Here is a 16834-nt window from a genome sequence, read left to right as displayed (position 1 = left end):
TTTGTGTGTCACCGTGATGGATGCTTGGTGCTCCACCTGAGGATGGAGTACAGATCATGCTGACTGGGTGATCCTCAGACTGCCGCACAGACCTGCTCACTGGTTCTCAGAAACAAACCCTGAAACGGCAGCTCAGACTTCTGGGACTGGAGCACAGCACAGTGTGTGTTCTGTGATGGTAACCGTAATTACCTCCAGGTTGAAAAATGGCGTTCTTGATTCCTACTGGCATTTATTGGATGCAGGTGCCGCCAACTATGCTGCGAGACCGTACAAAATGTCGACACATTCTGCACTGCACTGACCAACACTCGACAGCTCTGTCACAAATAAACATCTTGTTTCCACACCAACACATAAAGCACAAATTGCGCATCTCATTGATCGCATTAACTTGAAGGGGTTAATAAAAACACACCTTGCCGTACCCCCTCTTCACCCACACACTGGGAAAACTGCCACCCACTGAGAAAGGGAAATGCTGCCCTCTACTGACTGTGGCATGTAACTGAAAATATCGTCAATCCTAAACAACAGATTGAACATTGGTTCCACCCTGGAAACATTTTGTAGAACCTTTAAAAGTGTGTCTACATTACAATCTGAAATCTGATCTCAAACAAACTGGTTTTAATCTGAAATTATATTTTATTTATGTATTTATTTGCATTATTATTTTATTTTGAAGTTCCTGAAGTGTCTTCTCTTCTCTGTGCACATAAAGCAGCCATCACTGGCTTTTAATCTGTCCCCCTGCTGTGATCATGTGATCGTGGGTCGCTCCTGAAAGACAGAACTGAACACTGGATCCTGATTACTGAGCCCGAACACCTCCTGCTAATGAGCTGCTTATGCTGCACCTCCTGTGCTGACGAGCTTTAAGCGATCTGCAGCATAAAACACGTCTACAGTGATTTCACCCATCAGCTGTAGTGTCACCACTGACAACAACCCAGTGAGTCATCGTGTACTCGAATACTCCTCTCCTGCTTCTACATGTGTGCAAGACAGATGAGCTAAACTACACCAGGGAGGAAATGTAGATGTTTGCGTTAAACGGTGGAAGAAGTCCAGCAGGGAAAGATGTTGTTCTGCTGCCTTCCGTCGTTGCGTTACTGCCATTATTTCTGCACTGAAAAGCTTCTCAGAGAGGAAAGATCACTGTTTATCTGGCAGCCACACAAATGAGTCATTTGAAAATAGCCGAATTGTTGGTGCATCATTCGCAGCTACTGCACAATTACATAATGTGGCAGGTGGAAAGCTCTACTTAATCATTCCAAGCACAGGAGAATGGCTCTGGACAACAGGCAGAGTGATCAGAAGTAACCTCTCACTGCAAAAGACTCAGCAGGAGTGTTAGCATGGACGAGGACGAGGAGGAGCGGGTTAAGGTGCTCCAGTCTTGTTTTCCTCAAATACAATATATAAGTTAGGCATTTGTGCTGCTAAGACCAAATGATTCACAAAGAGGTTACAACCTTCACTTTGCATGCTTTCATTGCAAAGTTCACTGAAGAATAACCTACGATTCCCCAAAGAAACCAACCAAAGGTCCAATAGGAGACCAAGAAAGTCATGTGTGTTTAAAATCCTCACACCAGGAGTGAGAATGTTTGTGGTGCCGTTAGTACTGAAATAAATGTACTTCAGGACGTTTTCACAGGAAAAAGTATAATTAGCTCAGATTTAATCCAGTTTTTTAATAAGGGAGCATTTCCTTTATGAATGGAGCTCTCTGTCTGCTCCTGTGTTGTAGGAAGGTTATTTTGAGCCAATATTTAAAATGTATTGCATTGAATTCAGCTGATTGTGGGGAAGAAGCCAAGTGAATGTCAGTTTATATGTGCAGCTGCTCTTGCATTGTGTCAGTTTAACTGACTGCGTGACACATTGTTTGTCTGTCGATGAGGCTTATTGTCCATGAGGAGGTAAGAGCTGCTAATCAACCGGATCATTTAAAGCTACATCAAACTGGTCATTAAAACACTCACAGCTAATAAAACCCTTCAGGAGGCATTTAGGCATCACGTTTCATCTCCTGCTCTCGGAGGAGGAAGAGCCACGGCCGTCGCTACATTGATCTCTGCTCGGTTTTCCCTTCTTCACGAGCTTTTAAAATTTTCATTTTTGCTCTTCGGTATTTAAAGGAGTCATTTTTTAGGAACGTCAAATGAAAGTTATTGCATCCGCATTATTTCCTGTAGGCCAACATTCACGGAGCAAACTGGGAGTTTTGGTTTCTGCACTCAAATGTAAAACTTTATGTTGTGACTTTGCACGTGCTGCTCCATGTAATGACCAACCCGGCGGTGCACATGCTCGTTTTACCGCCGTCTGTGTGCTGATAACTAGTGATGTGCGAATCATGAACGAATCGTTCAATACTCGAGAATCACTTTACTGACTCGTGAATCATGATTCACAAGCCCAACTGACTCATTCCTGTTGCTGTTAGCAAACTAATTTCATTAGTAGAAATATATCTAGCTTATAATTAAAATTGTGTGTGTGGGGGGGAACAACAGCCAGTTTCTTAACAGAAACATTTCTGTTCTGAACTGGAAGAAAAAACCCTGAGTAGAAGCTCACATCAAGACAATCCGGTCTTTAAGTGATGACATGCTGAATCCTGCTTCAGGGCCCAAACTACCTTGCGTTTCATAGGGCTATTGTGCTTTAAACATGTTTTAATGCTTTGTAACTTGTTCTATTTCATCTCAACAAGCCCATAAAAACAGTCAGTGATCAATGTCGGCCTCTCTCGGTTTTTATTACTGCTAATCATTTTAAAGCTCAGTTTTTAAAGATTCCGATGCAACTACATCCTGCCATGCGATTGCATTTGTCTCTAACCATCAGGAACCCTCACGTTAACTTTATCAAGTGGAAAGAAGTTAGCGTTCATCCTCCAGCTTCACTGTGCTAATGTTATGCTAACATAGCTGTGTCGCTAGCGATCACGTAGCACATCATTATATACCAGCTAGCCCAACTTCAGTAACCCTACAAACATCACTGCTGTTTAGTTTTCTGTCTTCATTTATGTTGGAAGTGATAGCAGAGCTGTACGTTTGAATTTTTTCATAAATCTCTCAGTCAGAACATGCTATATCATGCTTAGCTAACTAGCGAAACTAGTGATCTAACTTCCGCTAACTTCCTGCTAACTTCTAACTCCATTAAATTTAATAAATCCTGTTTTCATGGATGCCTGGATGTTAAACTTAATCGTTACACCTGGTAAAGCAGCAACGCTGATCATTTTATTACAGATGAAAGAATTTAGACAGTTTTTCAACTCTCAGTAATGCTGTAGTGATCGTTTGACTTTGGGACCTGCAGCGGAGTTTAGAACCCGGACGCGACTAATGACGTCAGACTTAAAGGCCCTTTCTCAATTCTCAAGTACGCGAGTCCGTACTCACCGAGAACGCACGCGAGTACGGACTCGCGATTTGTACAATTGGAACACCAGCGTACTTGATGATGTCACAGGTCCGGAGTTTTTACTGCCGTCCCCTCTTAATTTAACTGTGAGTAATATGTTATGAAGCTTAACTTTAATCACAGCCAAACCGGTTTACTCAGGAACAAATAAAACACTGAAATAAACCAAACATTAACATTTAGAAGTGATCTAAGCGACTTATATATCATGTTTAACCTATTAATAAAAATAGTGTACATGTACATACGTGTACATACCTTAATAAAAACAAGCAGATGAGATGTTAGAACGCTTTTATTTTAGTGGACACTCAATACAATAGACAGCTGCTGGGGTTTGGGGTTTGTTTAACCTGAGTAGCGAAAAGACCGCGGGGGGGTTGGAAACGATGTGCCGGCAGTCCGCTGTTCTCGCCGGCTCTAATGATCCTCGACCTCGCTGTCTGCTATGGAGCTGGTGGGTCACAGACGTCTCCGAAAACGTCGGAGTGCGTTTGGAAATATATGACATCTTGATAAATCGAGCAGATATTTGAAGTTTACACAGCTACATTCTCGCTTGAAAATAACTTAAAAGTTTATTTTGTGACCCAGAAAGAGTAATATTTAAAAGTTTTTAGCCCCGCTCGTCCGCCATTGCTGCGTTTGAGTTTTGGACGAAATGCATTCTGGGATATTTAGCTGTACCAAGTCCACACAAGTCACCACCAATGCATGCTCAATAAAACGGGCGGAGCGAGAACACATCCGGGACTTTTTTGCGTTCTCGGCTTGATGCGTACTTCGAATTGGAGCAGTACTTGGTCTCCGACTGATGACGTATCACGAGTACACGACAACGCAAGTACGCACAAGTACGCACATTGAGAAAGGCCCAAAAACCGGATAGCTCCTCAATTCACAGTAGCATCGCTCTGCTAACATGCTAACAGCACATTTGAGTTACTCACCCCCCTTCCTGTGCTGAATCGTAGAATGAACGAATCACTCACTCACTCACTAGTCATGTCCAAATTCATGGGCTGCATCCTCCTGAGGACCCGTCCTTCGCGGTCTAGGTGGGCCGGGTCCTCAGAAGGTCGGGTAGGCCGGAAGTAAACGGCTATGGAATTGGACGGTCTAGCCTTCAGATTTGCGTCACCGCTGTCTCGGTGGAGTTTAATAAACTCAGCCGTCTGCTCCTTGCTATCTAAAATATAAAAGAACATTGGCGTAAATTCTTGATTGTCTCACACTTCTGTTTAATCAGCCACGAAGGACACACCCGACCCATCCTTCAAATCTGGGGAATTTGTTGGCCGCATTCGGAGGAGTCTACGAATTTGGACAGCCTTCGTCACATCACTGTGACGTAATCGGCCTACAAACGCATCCTCATGAGGATGCAGACCATGAATTTGGACGTGACCACTCATTCACCACACATTTGAGGAAAATACTAATAAAATAAATGTTCCCTTTAAGAATCTTAATTTTTTTTTTTTGCTCTTTTTTGCGCTATAAAAATAGTTGTTTTTCTTTTTCAATCACTCATCTTAGCAGTAGGATTTACATGAAAATAGAAACAAATTAAGTTTGAATGAAAATGTAAATTTTTTGCACTCTCTGGTCAACTGACTCAGTGACTCAAACAAAAACCCATTTTGGTGAGTGACTCATTCAAACTCAGTAAAAAAACTTGAATTTACCATCGTTCCTCATAACCCCGCCCCGTGTCTTCTCCTTTGCTTTCATCATCGTCATATAGAATTTGTCGAACTGCAGTCAGACTCACGGTTTCTGTCTCTGTCTCAGGCTGTAAGGAGTGCTGCGAGCGATGTGTGGGCAGCCTGCCCTGGGCGTCGCTCATCGCCACCATCCTCCTCTACATGGGCGTGGCCTTGTTCTGTGGGTGTGGCCACGAGGCTTTGAGCGGCACCGTCACCATCCTCCAGAACTACTTTGAAGTCATTAGAGCCCCGGGAGACACTCTGGATGTGTTCACCATGTAAGTGTTTCATCTTTTCTCTGTACGGAGTATTAATAATCACTCTTAATAATCACAAACCCCAAACAGAACGAGCTGAAGTCAACTGAAGTGCATAGCCTGTATATAAAAGATGAACGCAGCCATTGGTTTCAGTGTTTTCTCTTTTTTTCTAATTGATAATGGGTCCTTATTGGTGCATCCCATCGATAGTCAAAGGAGCTTGCTCTTTCGAGGATGCCAATGTTCACATTTTGGACAGAGAGGACAGATGGTTTGAAAGAGGAGTGAAAGAAACATCTATGTCCACTGTGAGCGACCATCTTTGAACAGAGGCGGGGTTTACGACACTAACTCTCTGCCATCTATAATCCAGTTTTGAGATCCCTCCCCAGACGCCTTAACGCCCACTCACATCCTGGGCCATCTGACCTCAGGAATTCGCATGATAAGGTGGGGCCAGGTTTCACAATGAACACACCCGAAACTCTGGCTGATTGGGACCCACACCCAGTTTCACACCTTGGCTCAGGCGATTAGAGGATCATCAGGGGGTCCTTTTGTCCCTCTGTGGGGGGACACTCCCACTAGGTTTAAATCTGGGACTCTCCACCATTTGACCTTAGAACTGAAGAAGCTTCTCGGATGAGAGGTGAAACGTCTTCAAGCAACTTAAAGAAGTCCAGACGCTTTCCTTTGCAAGCTCCTTTGACTACGATGACCTGGAGGACTGAGAACCTTCACAGACATCCCATCGCTAGTAATATCCAAAATAAAATTCTAAAACTTCACTCACCAGAAATGGAGCGTAGGCTATTTACAGCACAAGAAACTGTATTATTGGGCACAGTTTGTCTCAAGTTCAGGCCACGCCCCTTCCTGCTATACAGCTATAAATCCCTTGTTGGCCCACACAGTTGTTTGTTCTAGTTTCTTACCCCGCCCCTCCAGGCCCGGGAACCCGCACCTCTTCCTTTATTACGTGGTCTCCAACCTGCAGCCTTTGAGCTAGCTCGTAGCCTCTGGGCTAGCCTGTTGCTTCATTATTATTAAAAGTGTTTCATTCACATCATCGTTGCCATCCACCTGTCAATCAAAGAGACCACGCCCCTAACCGTGCATGCAGTCATGCCGTCTGTAAACATGATTATTTCTGCTGTAACCTTTTAACAGTGTAGAGACCGACTCACTGCTGGAGCTTCTAGTGGACACTACTGGAACTGCAGTTTTTGGCTCTTCAATGTTTTTTTTTTAAAAAATGTAAACAGACACACGAGAAAATAAAGATAAAATTAGGAATGGCTACATTTACACCACTTACATTTTTAATGTGAATAAATCCTCCATGATTCTCTGGTTTCTGGCAGTTCCTCGTGGTGATTTAGCTGAAGAAGTCTGAAGAGCACTCGAAGCATGAAAATAAATAAGCAGTCATTAATTAGCGACGCTGTGATGTGTGTCCTCTCCGCAGCATCGACATCCTGAAGTACATAATTTATGGCCTTGCAGCTGGATTCTTTGTGTTTGGAGTGCTGCTGCTGGTGGAGGGCTTTTTCACCACCGGAGCCATCCGCGATCTCTACGGAGAGTTCAAGATCACTGCCTGCGGACGCTGCCTTACTGCATTCGTGAGTCAAAACTTCTAAAACTCGTCAAGACATATTTGTGTTTAAGTTAGTGTTAATTTAAACAAAGAAGCTGCTGGAAGGATAGACGTGGTGACCCTTTCCTATTTTATACAAACTCCACTTTGCTAATGAGGGCCAATAATTAGCTTGATGTCACATGACCATAAATGACCGCAAAAGGTCAGCATCACTGATATTTACTTGGATGTGCAGAGTAGTATGATTCATATTGACCATTATTGACATTAAAGTTGTTTTACACACACACGCACGCACACACACACACATACATACACACAGACACACACACACACACGCATGCACGCACGCACGCACACACACACACATACATACACACAGACACACACACACACACGCATGCACGCACGCACACACACACACATACATACACACAGACACACACACAGTGATTACGGCCCTTTTTAAACATCTACAGTTGCTTTTATCTGGATCAAACACTTATTTGCACAAACTTTATAACTTATAACTTAAGTGATGTCGTTGTGGCACTTTAACGTTTCCTGCAAATAAATGTTTGCAGTAAACAGCACAGTCATGTTCATCATGTTCATCACAAAAGTACTGTTGGTTTCTGAGGTTTGTATTCGTCTAGTCAGCTACATCTGGAAACTGTGACAGATATTAGAGTGGCGTGCATGCGTCAGTGCAGCCACTCAGCTCTGCGGCTGATGAAGACGAATGTGCATTTTGCACTTTTTTTAGTCCAACCTGAATAAAGACTTTTGTGAGCTCTGCTGAACGCGATGCACAGCAGTGCGAGACTAACGTGTGCCTGTGTTTGCAGCTGATGTTCCTGGCCTACCTGTTCTTCCTGGTGTGGCTCGGGGTGACAGCATTCACCAGCCTGCCGGTCTTCATGTACTTCAACGTTTGGTCCATGTGTCAGAACACCAGCTCGGTGGAGGGAACCAACCTCTGCCTGGACCTGCGTCAGTTTGGTACGCAGACTTTGGACCCTTTGCTCTTTGCACCCTGATGTTAAATGAACTTCCAATCATGAACAGCTACATTTCTAACTTACAAAAGAATTTCGTTTCTTTGTGGTTAGACCTCTGCAGGCTTTGCACAACGCATTTTCTGAGTTTGAGTTAAACAAGGAGGACTGGTTTTCCCAGTTTGATGCAGTTTATGTGAGATGCTGTAAACAGGAAGACTGACGAGTTCAGCTTGATGAGCTCAGCTGCCTTTAAACAAATGACTGTAATTTCTCCGTGCTGCTGCTCCGAGCTCAGACCGGCCCCTCCCATTGATCCGTGCACCTCTAATTTATGTGTGGAACATCTTTTCCTTCACTTTGTTGGATTTAGCAGACTGGAAATCTTCTTCATACGCTGCTGTTCAGATTTTTAACTCAGCCTGTTCTTTGTTCTGTGATTAAAAGTAAGATCCTGGATCACCCGATCACTGCTTAGAGCAGGCAGGTTAATGGTGACTCACCAAAACACCAAACTGGCACATATCATGGAAAAACCTGTGCGTGTGCAGAAGAAGTGCCAAATACCAGCAGAAAGCTGCAAAGCCTTCCAGGCGCTGCAACGACATCCGAGAATCGGACGCTCGAGAGGAAAAACATTGATCTGAAATATCTGCAAATTCATTAATGACAGAAAACGTCCGAGCTCGGCCTGTCGGTCGGTGTTTCTGGTGTTTGATGAAGTCCTGAACATGTGTTTGAGGGGTTAGACAGCTGAGCCTGTGTGAAATGTGGGTGTGACTGAATAACAGCAGCGACGGCGGTCTGGCTCTCTTCAGACATCCTGAGAACAGATCACAGAAATGTCAGGAAGCAGTAACGGGACATGTTTGTCTCTGGGTGTCGCTGCCTGCATTCACTCAGGAGCCACGGCTCCACCTTAAATCAGTACAATGTCAGATGTCATTCGGCATGTAAGGTGCCAGAAGTTGGCCCGGTTAGGCCCAGAGGTGCCAGCTGTCTGGGTTCTTTATGCAGATTATTTTTCTGCCTGATTATCATCACCTGTCTTTCCAAACAGCATGTTAGCACGACTTAGCTCAAAACCTCCTTAAATGTTCACACAGACAGACTTCAGCTGGTGGATGCTGCACATTACTGTGTGCACGATGCAGCACTGCCCACCATGTTGTTCTCAGGATGCCTACATTAAAACAAAAGGCACCACCAGAGGCCTTGTGTGCGCTCGCTCACTGCGCTGCCATCTGCTGTTCAACATTTAGACTGCAGCAGGCCTCAGTCAGCAAACTAATGAAGATTTCTCAGGAGGAAAAACATTAAAGATGAACTCCTGGTTCACGAGGCGCTGCGCTCTGGACTGTGATTACTTCAAGGCCGTTCCCAGCGGCCGACAGTCCAGGAGCGGGGAAGCGTTGATCTTGGTCAGCTTTAATTAAAGAAACGCAGGGACCGTCCGAGCGCTGCGATAGGCAGAGATTCCCCGGTTCCTTCATCAACCACAGAGGACGAGGAGAGGCTAACAGAGCGTTTGTGCTTCTCAGGAGCGGTGACCATCTCCGAGGAGAGGAAGTTGTGCACGCAGTCCGAGAAGTTCGTCAAGATGTGCGAATCCAACGAGGTGAGAACGCAGCAAAAACACGTACACGTGATAACCCGTCAGCACAAATCCACCGCATCATGCGTATGTTGTGTTGCAGCTGGACTTGACCTTCCACCTGTTCGTGTGCGCACTAGCAGGAGCAGGAGCTGCTGTCATCGCCATGGTAAGAACCATCATTCTCATATCTGATTGGTTATAATTTGTTCTGCCATTATGGTTTTTAATGATTGGTGCAAACGAAGGAAACAGACATCGTCCCTGCAGACAGGGAGACAAAAGAGTCAGAGTGTAAAATCCAGTCCTGCACGTCTGCAGTGAGACAGGCGGTGAGTCACCGGCGTCTCCAGATCCGAGGCGTGGAGACGCTCACGTCCTTCCATCCTCGCTCCAAGCACACATTCACAAACCTGAGCCTTTCTGAATAATCTCCGATCTTTCCCGTGCGCAGATCTGTACAAGAACCAAAGCACTGGCACTCGTCCACACACACAAATCTGTTGTGCGGCAGGAAGCAGCGTGAGGGACGTTTCATTTGTCAACTTACTGAAGGGGATGAAACCGCGTGGTGCTGCATGTGAATGCTAAAATGCTAAAATGAAGAGTATATCACACACACGGCACAGCAACAGCAGTGAGTTGCTGCGCCGTGCTTTAACACTAGGGGCCGCCAGAGGGAGCGGCTCGTGTGCACAGTGTGGGATTAACGGCATTAGACTCGACCCGTGTTCAGGGCTGTACCTGTGTTTGCTCCAGGAAGGTGACTACATGTGCACTTCCTCTATTAAATTCAAGTAAACCTGTTAAAAACATACAGCTGCTGTTTTTAGCCCTGAGTGGCAGAAACAAGGTAAACACATCCTGTCCTCCTTCTGCCTTTAAAGGCGACATGTGACCCCCTCATCTGGCCTCCCCCTCCTTTTCCTGCAGCACTGATGTGATGGTGTAGGAACAGTCCAAACCAGCTGATCCCAGATAAGCCGCTCAATCTGTCTGCAGCGTCAGCGTGCAGCGGACGAGTCGGTGATGTTTGATCAGTCTCCTGCGTTTCCCCTCAGGTGCACTTCCTGATGGCTCTAGCCGCTAACTGGGGCTACCTGAAGGACGCCAGTCGGATGCAGAAGTACGAGGACATCAAGTCGAAGGAGGAGCAGGAGCTGCACGACATCCACTCTACACGCTCCAAAGAACGCCTCAATGCCTACACATAAACACGCCGCCACGAGGAACGACACACACACACTTACCTGTCAGACACACACGCACACACGGGTGAAAAAGATTCATTCAAACAAATTTACAGACACGAGTAGGCAGAAATTAGAGGATAAGAAACCCATGAGATCACCGACGCCCTCCTCATCCTCAGCTCTGATCATTGCTGGTCTGCTCCAAGTTTAACACGATAAATCGTCCAGATTCACCGAACATAAAGCGGTCAGACATTTTAGTCTGAAGGTTTCTGAATGTGATGGTGTGAGTTTTCAGGCCTTTCAGAGTAAAATGCTGCACAAACAAAAGTTCTCACTGCATAACACAAACCAGCGTAACGAGGAAATGCCAAAAATCACCGCGGACGAACCCAAAGAAGGAGAATTATTTCAATCTGATCGCCTAAAGACTCCAAACAGCAACGATCTACAGCAGACGCATGAGGACGGCGTCCGTGAGCTCATCGTCAACACACACACACACACACACACACACACACACACACACACATGGAGACATGTAGATGTGACTGAATGGTCGGTGTTGTTTGGTGGTGTCATGCTGTGTTGTGTCGTTCGCCACGCTATGATGATGGTGTCACAGAGAAATAAGGTCCCCGAGGAAATTTGTGCCTCCCGGGTACAAATGGGTAGCTTTGCCAACTCCCCCCACCCCCTCCTTTCTCCCTCCCTGACCTCTGACCTCTTCACATTGAGCCCAGTTTCATTAGTTGTTTCGTAGTTTCTCGTGTGGTCGTTTGCGGCGGTGGGGGGTGGGGCGGGGTTTTGGAAACAAAAGCACTGGATTGGTTAACATCCAGCAGATGGTCGGAGACCCGCCTGAGGTTAGCGTTGAGCTCGAGCTTCGGTTATATTGTTTTCAACCATAACCACGGGCCGATCACGACGACCTGCAGGAGAGATTTTACCCGTTAATTGCGGAGCGCCGATGATCGCAGAAGAATCGATGTCACGAACACAACCAAATTCTCTCAATGCGTCTCTATTTCTGCGTATCGTATTCTTCTTTTTATTCTGAGGCTGACAGCACGCACGGTGGCAGCGGGGGTGCAGCTAGTGAAACGGGGCTCCCTCCTCCCCCCCTCTTCGTCCCCTGATTGTAAAAACTTGTGATTCGTCCTGAGAAACAGCACATCTTAGCAGCACAAAGTCTTTTAGTCATCATCTCATCCGTCTGTTACGTAACGTTTTCTCACTTTTCAGGGATTTTGCCACATTTTTATTCGGATTCTTTCTGTGTGATTTTAGCACCGGGGTATTTAAACGGGGGGGGCTGTAACATTACCAGGTGATGATTCAGTATTTCAGCGATTCTGCACACACACACACACACACACACACACACACACACAAGCATATACACCAGTCATCTCGAGCGATTCGTTGTTCTCATGCTTCCTGTTTTGCGTTCTTTGGCGACGCCCTGATGCGACCAAAACGTTATTTGTAAGTTGAGTCAGAAAAATCAGCGACACCAACCGCAGGCTGACGGCGGCAGAGGATCGGCAGGAATTCTGGGTAGTGTTTGTGTGTTGGCGGTGGTGGAGGTGGTGGTGTCTGAAGCAGATTGTAGGGCGGAGGAAGAGGAACGACATTCCAGCGAATAAGCTAATGGTTCAGGGCTGAGCTGCTGGACTGTGGTTGCCGGCTGCTCTCGTGTCCTGTAACGCTCTCCTCGGGTTGCTGGGTTATTCTGGACCAGCGGAGCTTCCCAGTTCTCCACAGTCGCAGTTCACCACGCGAGGTTTTATCAGCAGATAAAAATGCAGTCAACACATTTAATAAGCTCGACGTCCTTCTAACGCAGTGGGCTCAGGTCCAAACGCTGTTCGGTCTTTGTTCTGTGTTCAGCAAGAGAAGAAGAAGCGTGCAGGCGAGGATGGTGATGACTCTCTATCTGCCAGTAGAGACGACTGAGAGCGAGATGAAGATGATGACATGATGGTTTGATTTGATGAGACTACCGGCACACACACACACACACACACACACACACACACACACACACACACACACACACACACACTCCACCACCGCCATCACTCTGAGCCATAACTCTTTACTTTTCACGATGACATTTCACTATTTTATTATCAACTTTTAATCTTTGAAACTTTTTAAATGTGAAATCATTTAATTAGAAAAAAGAAATGTGTTTTTTTTCTCTTTTCCTTTCGCGTGTGGGCGGTGCTAAAGCGCTGCACCGACGTTAACTCTGTATAAAGATATACATATATGTGAAACAGTCGAGGTGAGCAGCCGGGAGGAGGATTTCCTATGGGTTACAGAGTCCGGAGGGGGCGGCGGTTCAGTCCCAATGTCCTGATCCTCTGCTCCCCGCGCACAGCTGCACTTACACCTCGACGCTCCCGAGCCGCAGTAAAAGGTTTAAACCGGCGCCTCGGCTCCAATAACCACGACGACCAAAGTCCAGATTCGCTGGCTTCACACGTTGGTCATCCTGATTTGTTGTGACTCTCTAAACAGTTATTTTGGGTCGCCATCTGCCTCAGCCAATCAGCACGTGGAAAACGTTGTTTGCCGCCAGCTTTGTGGCTCGACGTCCTGCTCGTGTGTTTTAAATACTTTAATGACCTTATAACCAGTGTTGCCAACTCCTCAGTAAGGAAAATCGCTATTGGCTGTCCCAAAAGTCGCTAGAAGTTGACAAATGACGTCATCGTCCAATTTGCATAATTGGTCATGCTAATCTAATTGTAACCTATGTTGTTGGAGAGAGAAATAACATCGTGGAAGAGACATAAAGTGAGTAAAAAACGTCCTAAATGCAGTTAGAGTTTATTTAGAACTACAAATTAAATTTCTTTTAGCAATTATTGTTTTTTAATGTCACAATTCCAACCCTGCTCCTTTACCCGGGCTTGGACCGGCAAAAGTGACCCGAAATTGGCACTCTGGTGGAGTTACTGTCTGTGTGTGTTTATAAGTAGTTTTAAACCTTGTGATCCACAAAACAGCATAACAGTAAAAGAACTGACTGCGTTACAGTCAGTGCGGAGCAGCGGCTTCGCTCATGCACGATTCATTTGCCGTTTGGACGCACAGGTGTGAACGTCTCCTGCCCTGATAGCAGCGGGGGGAGGACTGTCCTCCACCCGTGAGCGCTTTGGCACGGGTGAGGTGCCCACGGCAGCACCGCTGCTTGTTGAGAGTAAGAGCGATACGCGCTTTCACGTCAAAAAGTCGTCATAAATAAGTCTCCAATAACACCGGAAAAAGTCGCCAGATTTGTCGCTAGTCGCTTTTTAGAAAAAAAGTCGCTGAAAACTCGCTAAACATAGCGACAAATTCGCTAAGTTGGCAACACTGCTTATAACTTAATGCTAAAAAACTAATTTCACTTATTTAAAAAATGTGTGCAAGCTGATTGGTTTAAACTCAGATAAAAGCTTTGATGTTAGACAGCACAGATGCTGATTGGCTGAAGCATTCACGGGACGCCATCCAATCAGGACGTGTTGGGAGCGTCTGCGTTTACAGCAGACATAAAGAGAAGTTAGCGTCTCAAGCCGTGCTCGCTGCTTCGTGTAACTGCAGCTGACCAAAGTACAAAAAGCACCGCGGCGTCATCGAGGGGCGCCTCCGCCGGACTCGCGTCCTGTTCAGGTGTGTCCCGGCTGCACACGGTCAGTATTTTTAAGGGTCTAGTTTTACAGTAACAGTATTCTATCATTTCATTGCCTGACAATGGATGTCTTGTCAGTGTTTTTAACCTCAGATAAAAGAAAAAATAGTTTTTTGTGCACTTATTGACCATCGTGAGCTCTCTCTCTTATTCTTGGTGTGTAAGTGCATTGAGATCCCCACTGTGGGACCCGTGTATAGTCTTGCAGCATTGGTTATAACCTGAAGAAATAACAATGATGAAAACGAATGAATTCATAATAATGAAGATAATCTTATACTACATAAAAAAGACAGTGACTCTAGTTGTTGTTTGTGGCATGGTTATGCATTCAATGGTCATAATTTTAACGATTAAAACAAGACAAAAAAAAGTCATTTTTTTCCACTGGCGCTGTTCTGCTGTTTTTATTTTCCACTTTTCCGTGTGCAGTATTGCCGTTCCTGTTGCTAATGGTGTTGCTAAGCTAGCTTGCTTGCTCAGTTGTTTACCACCAGAGCAATATATTGTAGCAGTTTGACAAAATCGAGACGTTAAAAACAACAAGTCCATTCAATTTACGGCATACAAGTGCATGAATTTATGATTGCAAGTCTTCAGTGATATGATTATGGTGTTCTGTATTGTTTATCCTAATAAAGCGGATTTGCAGATGTGGTGTAATGTATTGCTCTGGCCACCCGTTTCCCTGCACCCACCTCTGCTCACGTGCTCCTCCTCGCCCTCCTCGCAAACGCACGGCTCGGACGCTTTCAGAGCCCGTGGTGGATTTCAGACGAATGATCGGAAACGCAGAATTCAAACTTCCAGCGCTGCTGGATGTGGAGGACCACAACGGCCATTGGTTAAAAAGGACGTGAATAAATTAACAAACACGTCTTTAATGCAAAAATAATATTTATACAAAATAGGGTTTCTTAGCTTAATTGTTTTTGGAATTAGTCCTCTGTTTACTTTATTTCCCCTTTTGGTTCTTTCTGTGTTTCGGCTTCATTATGCAAGCAAGACCCAGAGAGCTGATTCTGCTCACCTGGGTGTTACCTTCGGTCACCATCCAGGTGACCAAATGCACCGCTGAATCGTCTCTGGGTCAGCGACGGTGCGCCGACTCCTCCTGGTCGCTGAACCAAGGTCGGTCTCTGCGAGGCAAACGAATCAGTCGTGTTAAGTTTGGCTTGTGTTCGGTGCACAAACACGGATGCAAACTCAAACGTTAGTTTATGCAAAACTGTCAGAAATACTTAATAATCTGAATGATGGCAGTTTTGGTCGTCCACAGTCTGAAGGTGAAGAAGAAAGGAGCCAGACTGTCGGCTGTCAGTGTGGCACAGAACAGATTTGGCCCAAATGAAACCAAAACACCTGAGACAGGTGACCCGAGAGGCTCAGCCCGCTGTTGTAGTCGGGTGGAGGAGGACGTGAGCAGCTCGCTCTCCATTCGTTCAAGTCTCCTCATCTGACTGTCTAACCCACATGTAAAGACGAACGCGTGTGATGACACGTTCTGATCCTGCGTCCTCTCGGTCTGCTCGCTGACCGCGGCTGAACCATTCCAGGATCCCGAGCGCGGGATCAGAAACCCGAGCGCGTCGGCGCGATCGAGCATGAGTTTCAATGACATGACGTCTGAGTTCCAACCCGCTGTGAGGAGGTTTGCCGTGTTCCCACAGCTCTGAATCACAGGGGGAGATCAGACCCTCTGTGCCTCTTGTCCATCATGAAGTGAGCCGCAGATCTAACAGCTGATGATGTCAGTCCGTGACCTTCCACTGATCATCGCGTGTTTCAGATTCATGCATTATGTGAGGTTGGACATTTTGGACGTTGGAGGTCGTTTTTTTCTGTTTCTCTATAGTGTGCTAGACTTTTTGTACTTCACTCTGGTTGCTTAGTAGCAGGCTTCATCTGATTCACTCCTCCATCTTTGTACATATGTGTGCCAACAGCTTGGGCAGACAGTGGCTTTTTTATTTGTAAAGACATAAACTTGCTTGCATATATAAATAAAATGAAATAATACACTTGTGTACTTGTTAATAAGGGAACATCCTGAGTTTGTGTCTTCATTTCTCTCACAAAGTCATTAGAAATAATTAAAAAAGGATAATGAGGATGTTACGTCATCCTCACACTGAGTGATGAAACATCAACAGACCAACGTGTGGCGCAGAGGATGAATAAAAGACGCTTTATCACACGCGGCCGGATCATCATCCACGATGGAAGCTGCTGTGATTCATATTTCTGGTGATAGATACAATAAATCTGATCAGAGTTATGAAGGACGTTTATGCACAAAGGCCTCACACCAAAGGTAAAGCTAGTCACGTGATGTCACC

The 16834-nt window shown here is 45.6% G+C and overlaps 1 protein-coding gene across 1 annotated transcript in view; it reads left to right on the top strand.

The window, feature by feature from the left end:
* The window catches only part of LOC101467726 (neuronal membrane glycoprotein M6-a), a 29203-nt gene extending 12663 nt beyond the window's left edge, over positions 1-16540 (top strand). Inside the window, exons 2-7 of the mRNA XM_004538662.5 lie at positions 5245-5437; positions 6888-7044; positions 7871-8024; positions 9562-9638; positions 9718-9783; positions 10676-16540. Of these exons, the coding sequence (XP_004538719.1) occupies positions 5245-5437; positions 6888-7044; positions 7871-8024; positions 9562-9638; positions 9718-9783; positions 10676-10828 (800 nt within the window). The 3' untranslated portion in view covers positions 10829-16540. The remainder of the gene's footprint in view (positions 1-5244; positions 5438-6887; positions 7045-7870; positions 8025-9561; positions 9639-9717; positions 9784-10675) is intronic.
* Positions 16541-16834: the final 294 nt, after the last annotated feature.

Source organism: Maylandia zebra, linkage group LG6 (genome assembly GCF_041146795.1).
Source record: "Maylandia zebra isolate NMK-2024a linkage group LG6, Mzebra_GT3a, whole genome shotgun sequence".
Taxonomy (NCBI): domain Eukaryota; kingdom Metazoa; phylum Chordata; class Actinopteri; order Cichliformes; family Cichlidae; genus Maylandia; species Maylandia zebra.
Note: the sequence above shows the minus strand (reverse complement) of the source record. Positions and strands in the feature narration are given on the sequence as shown.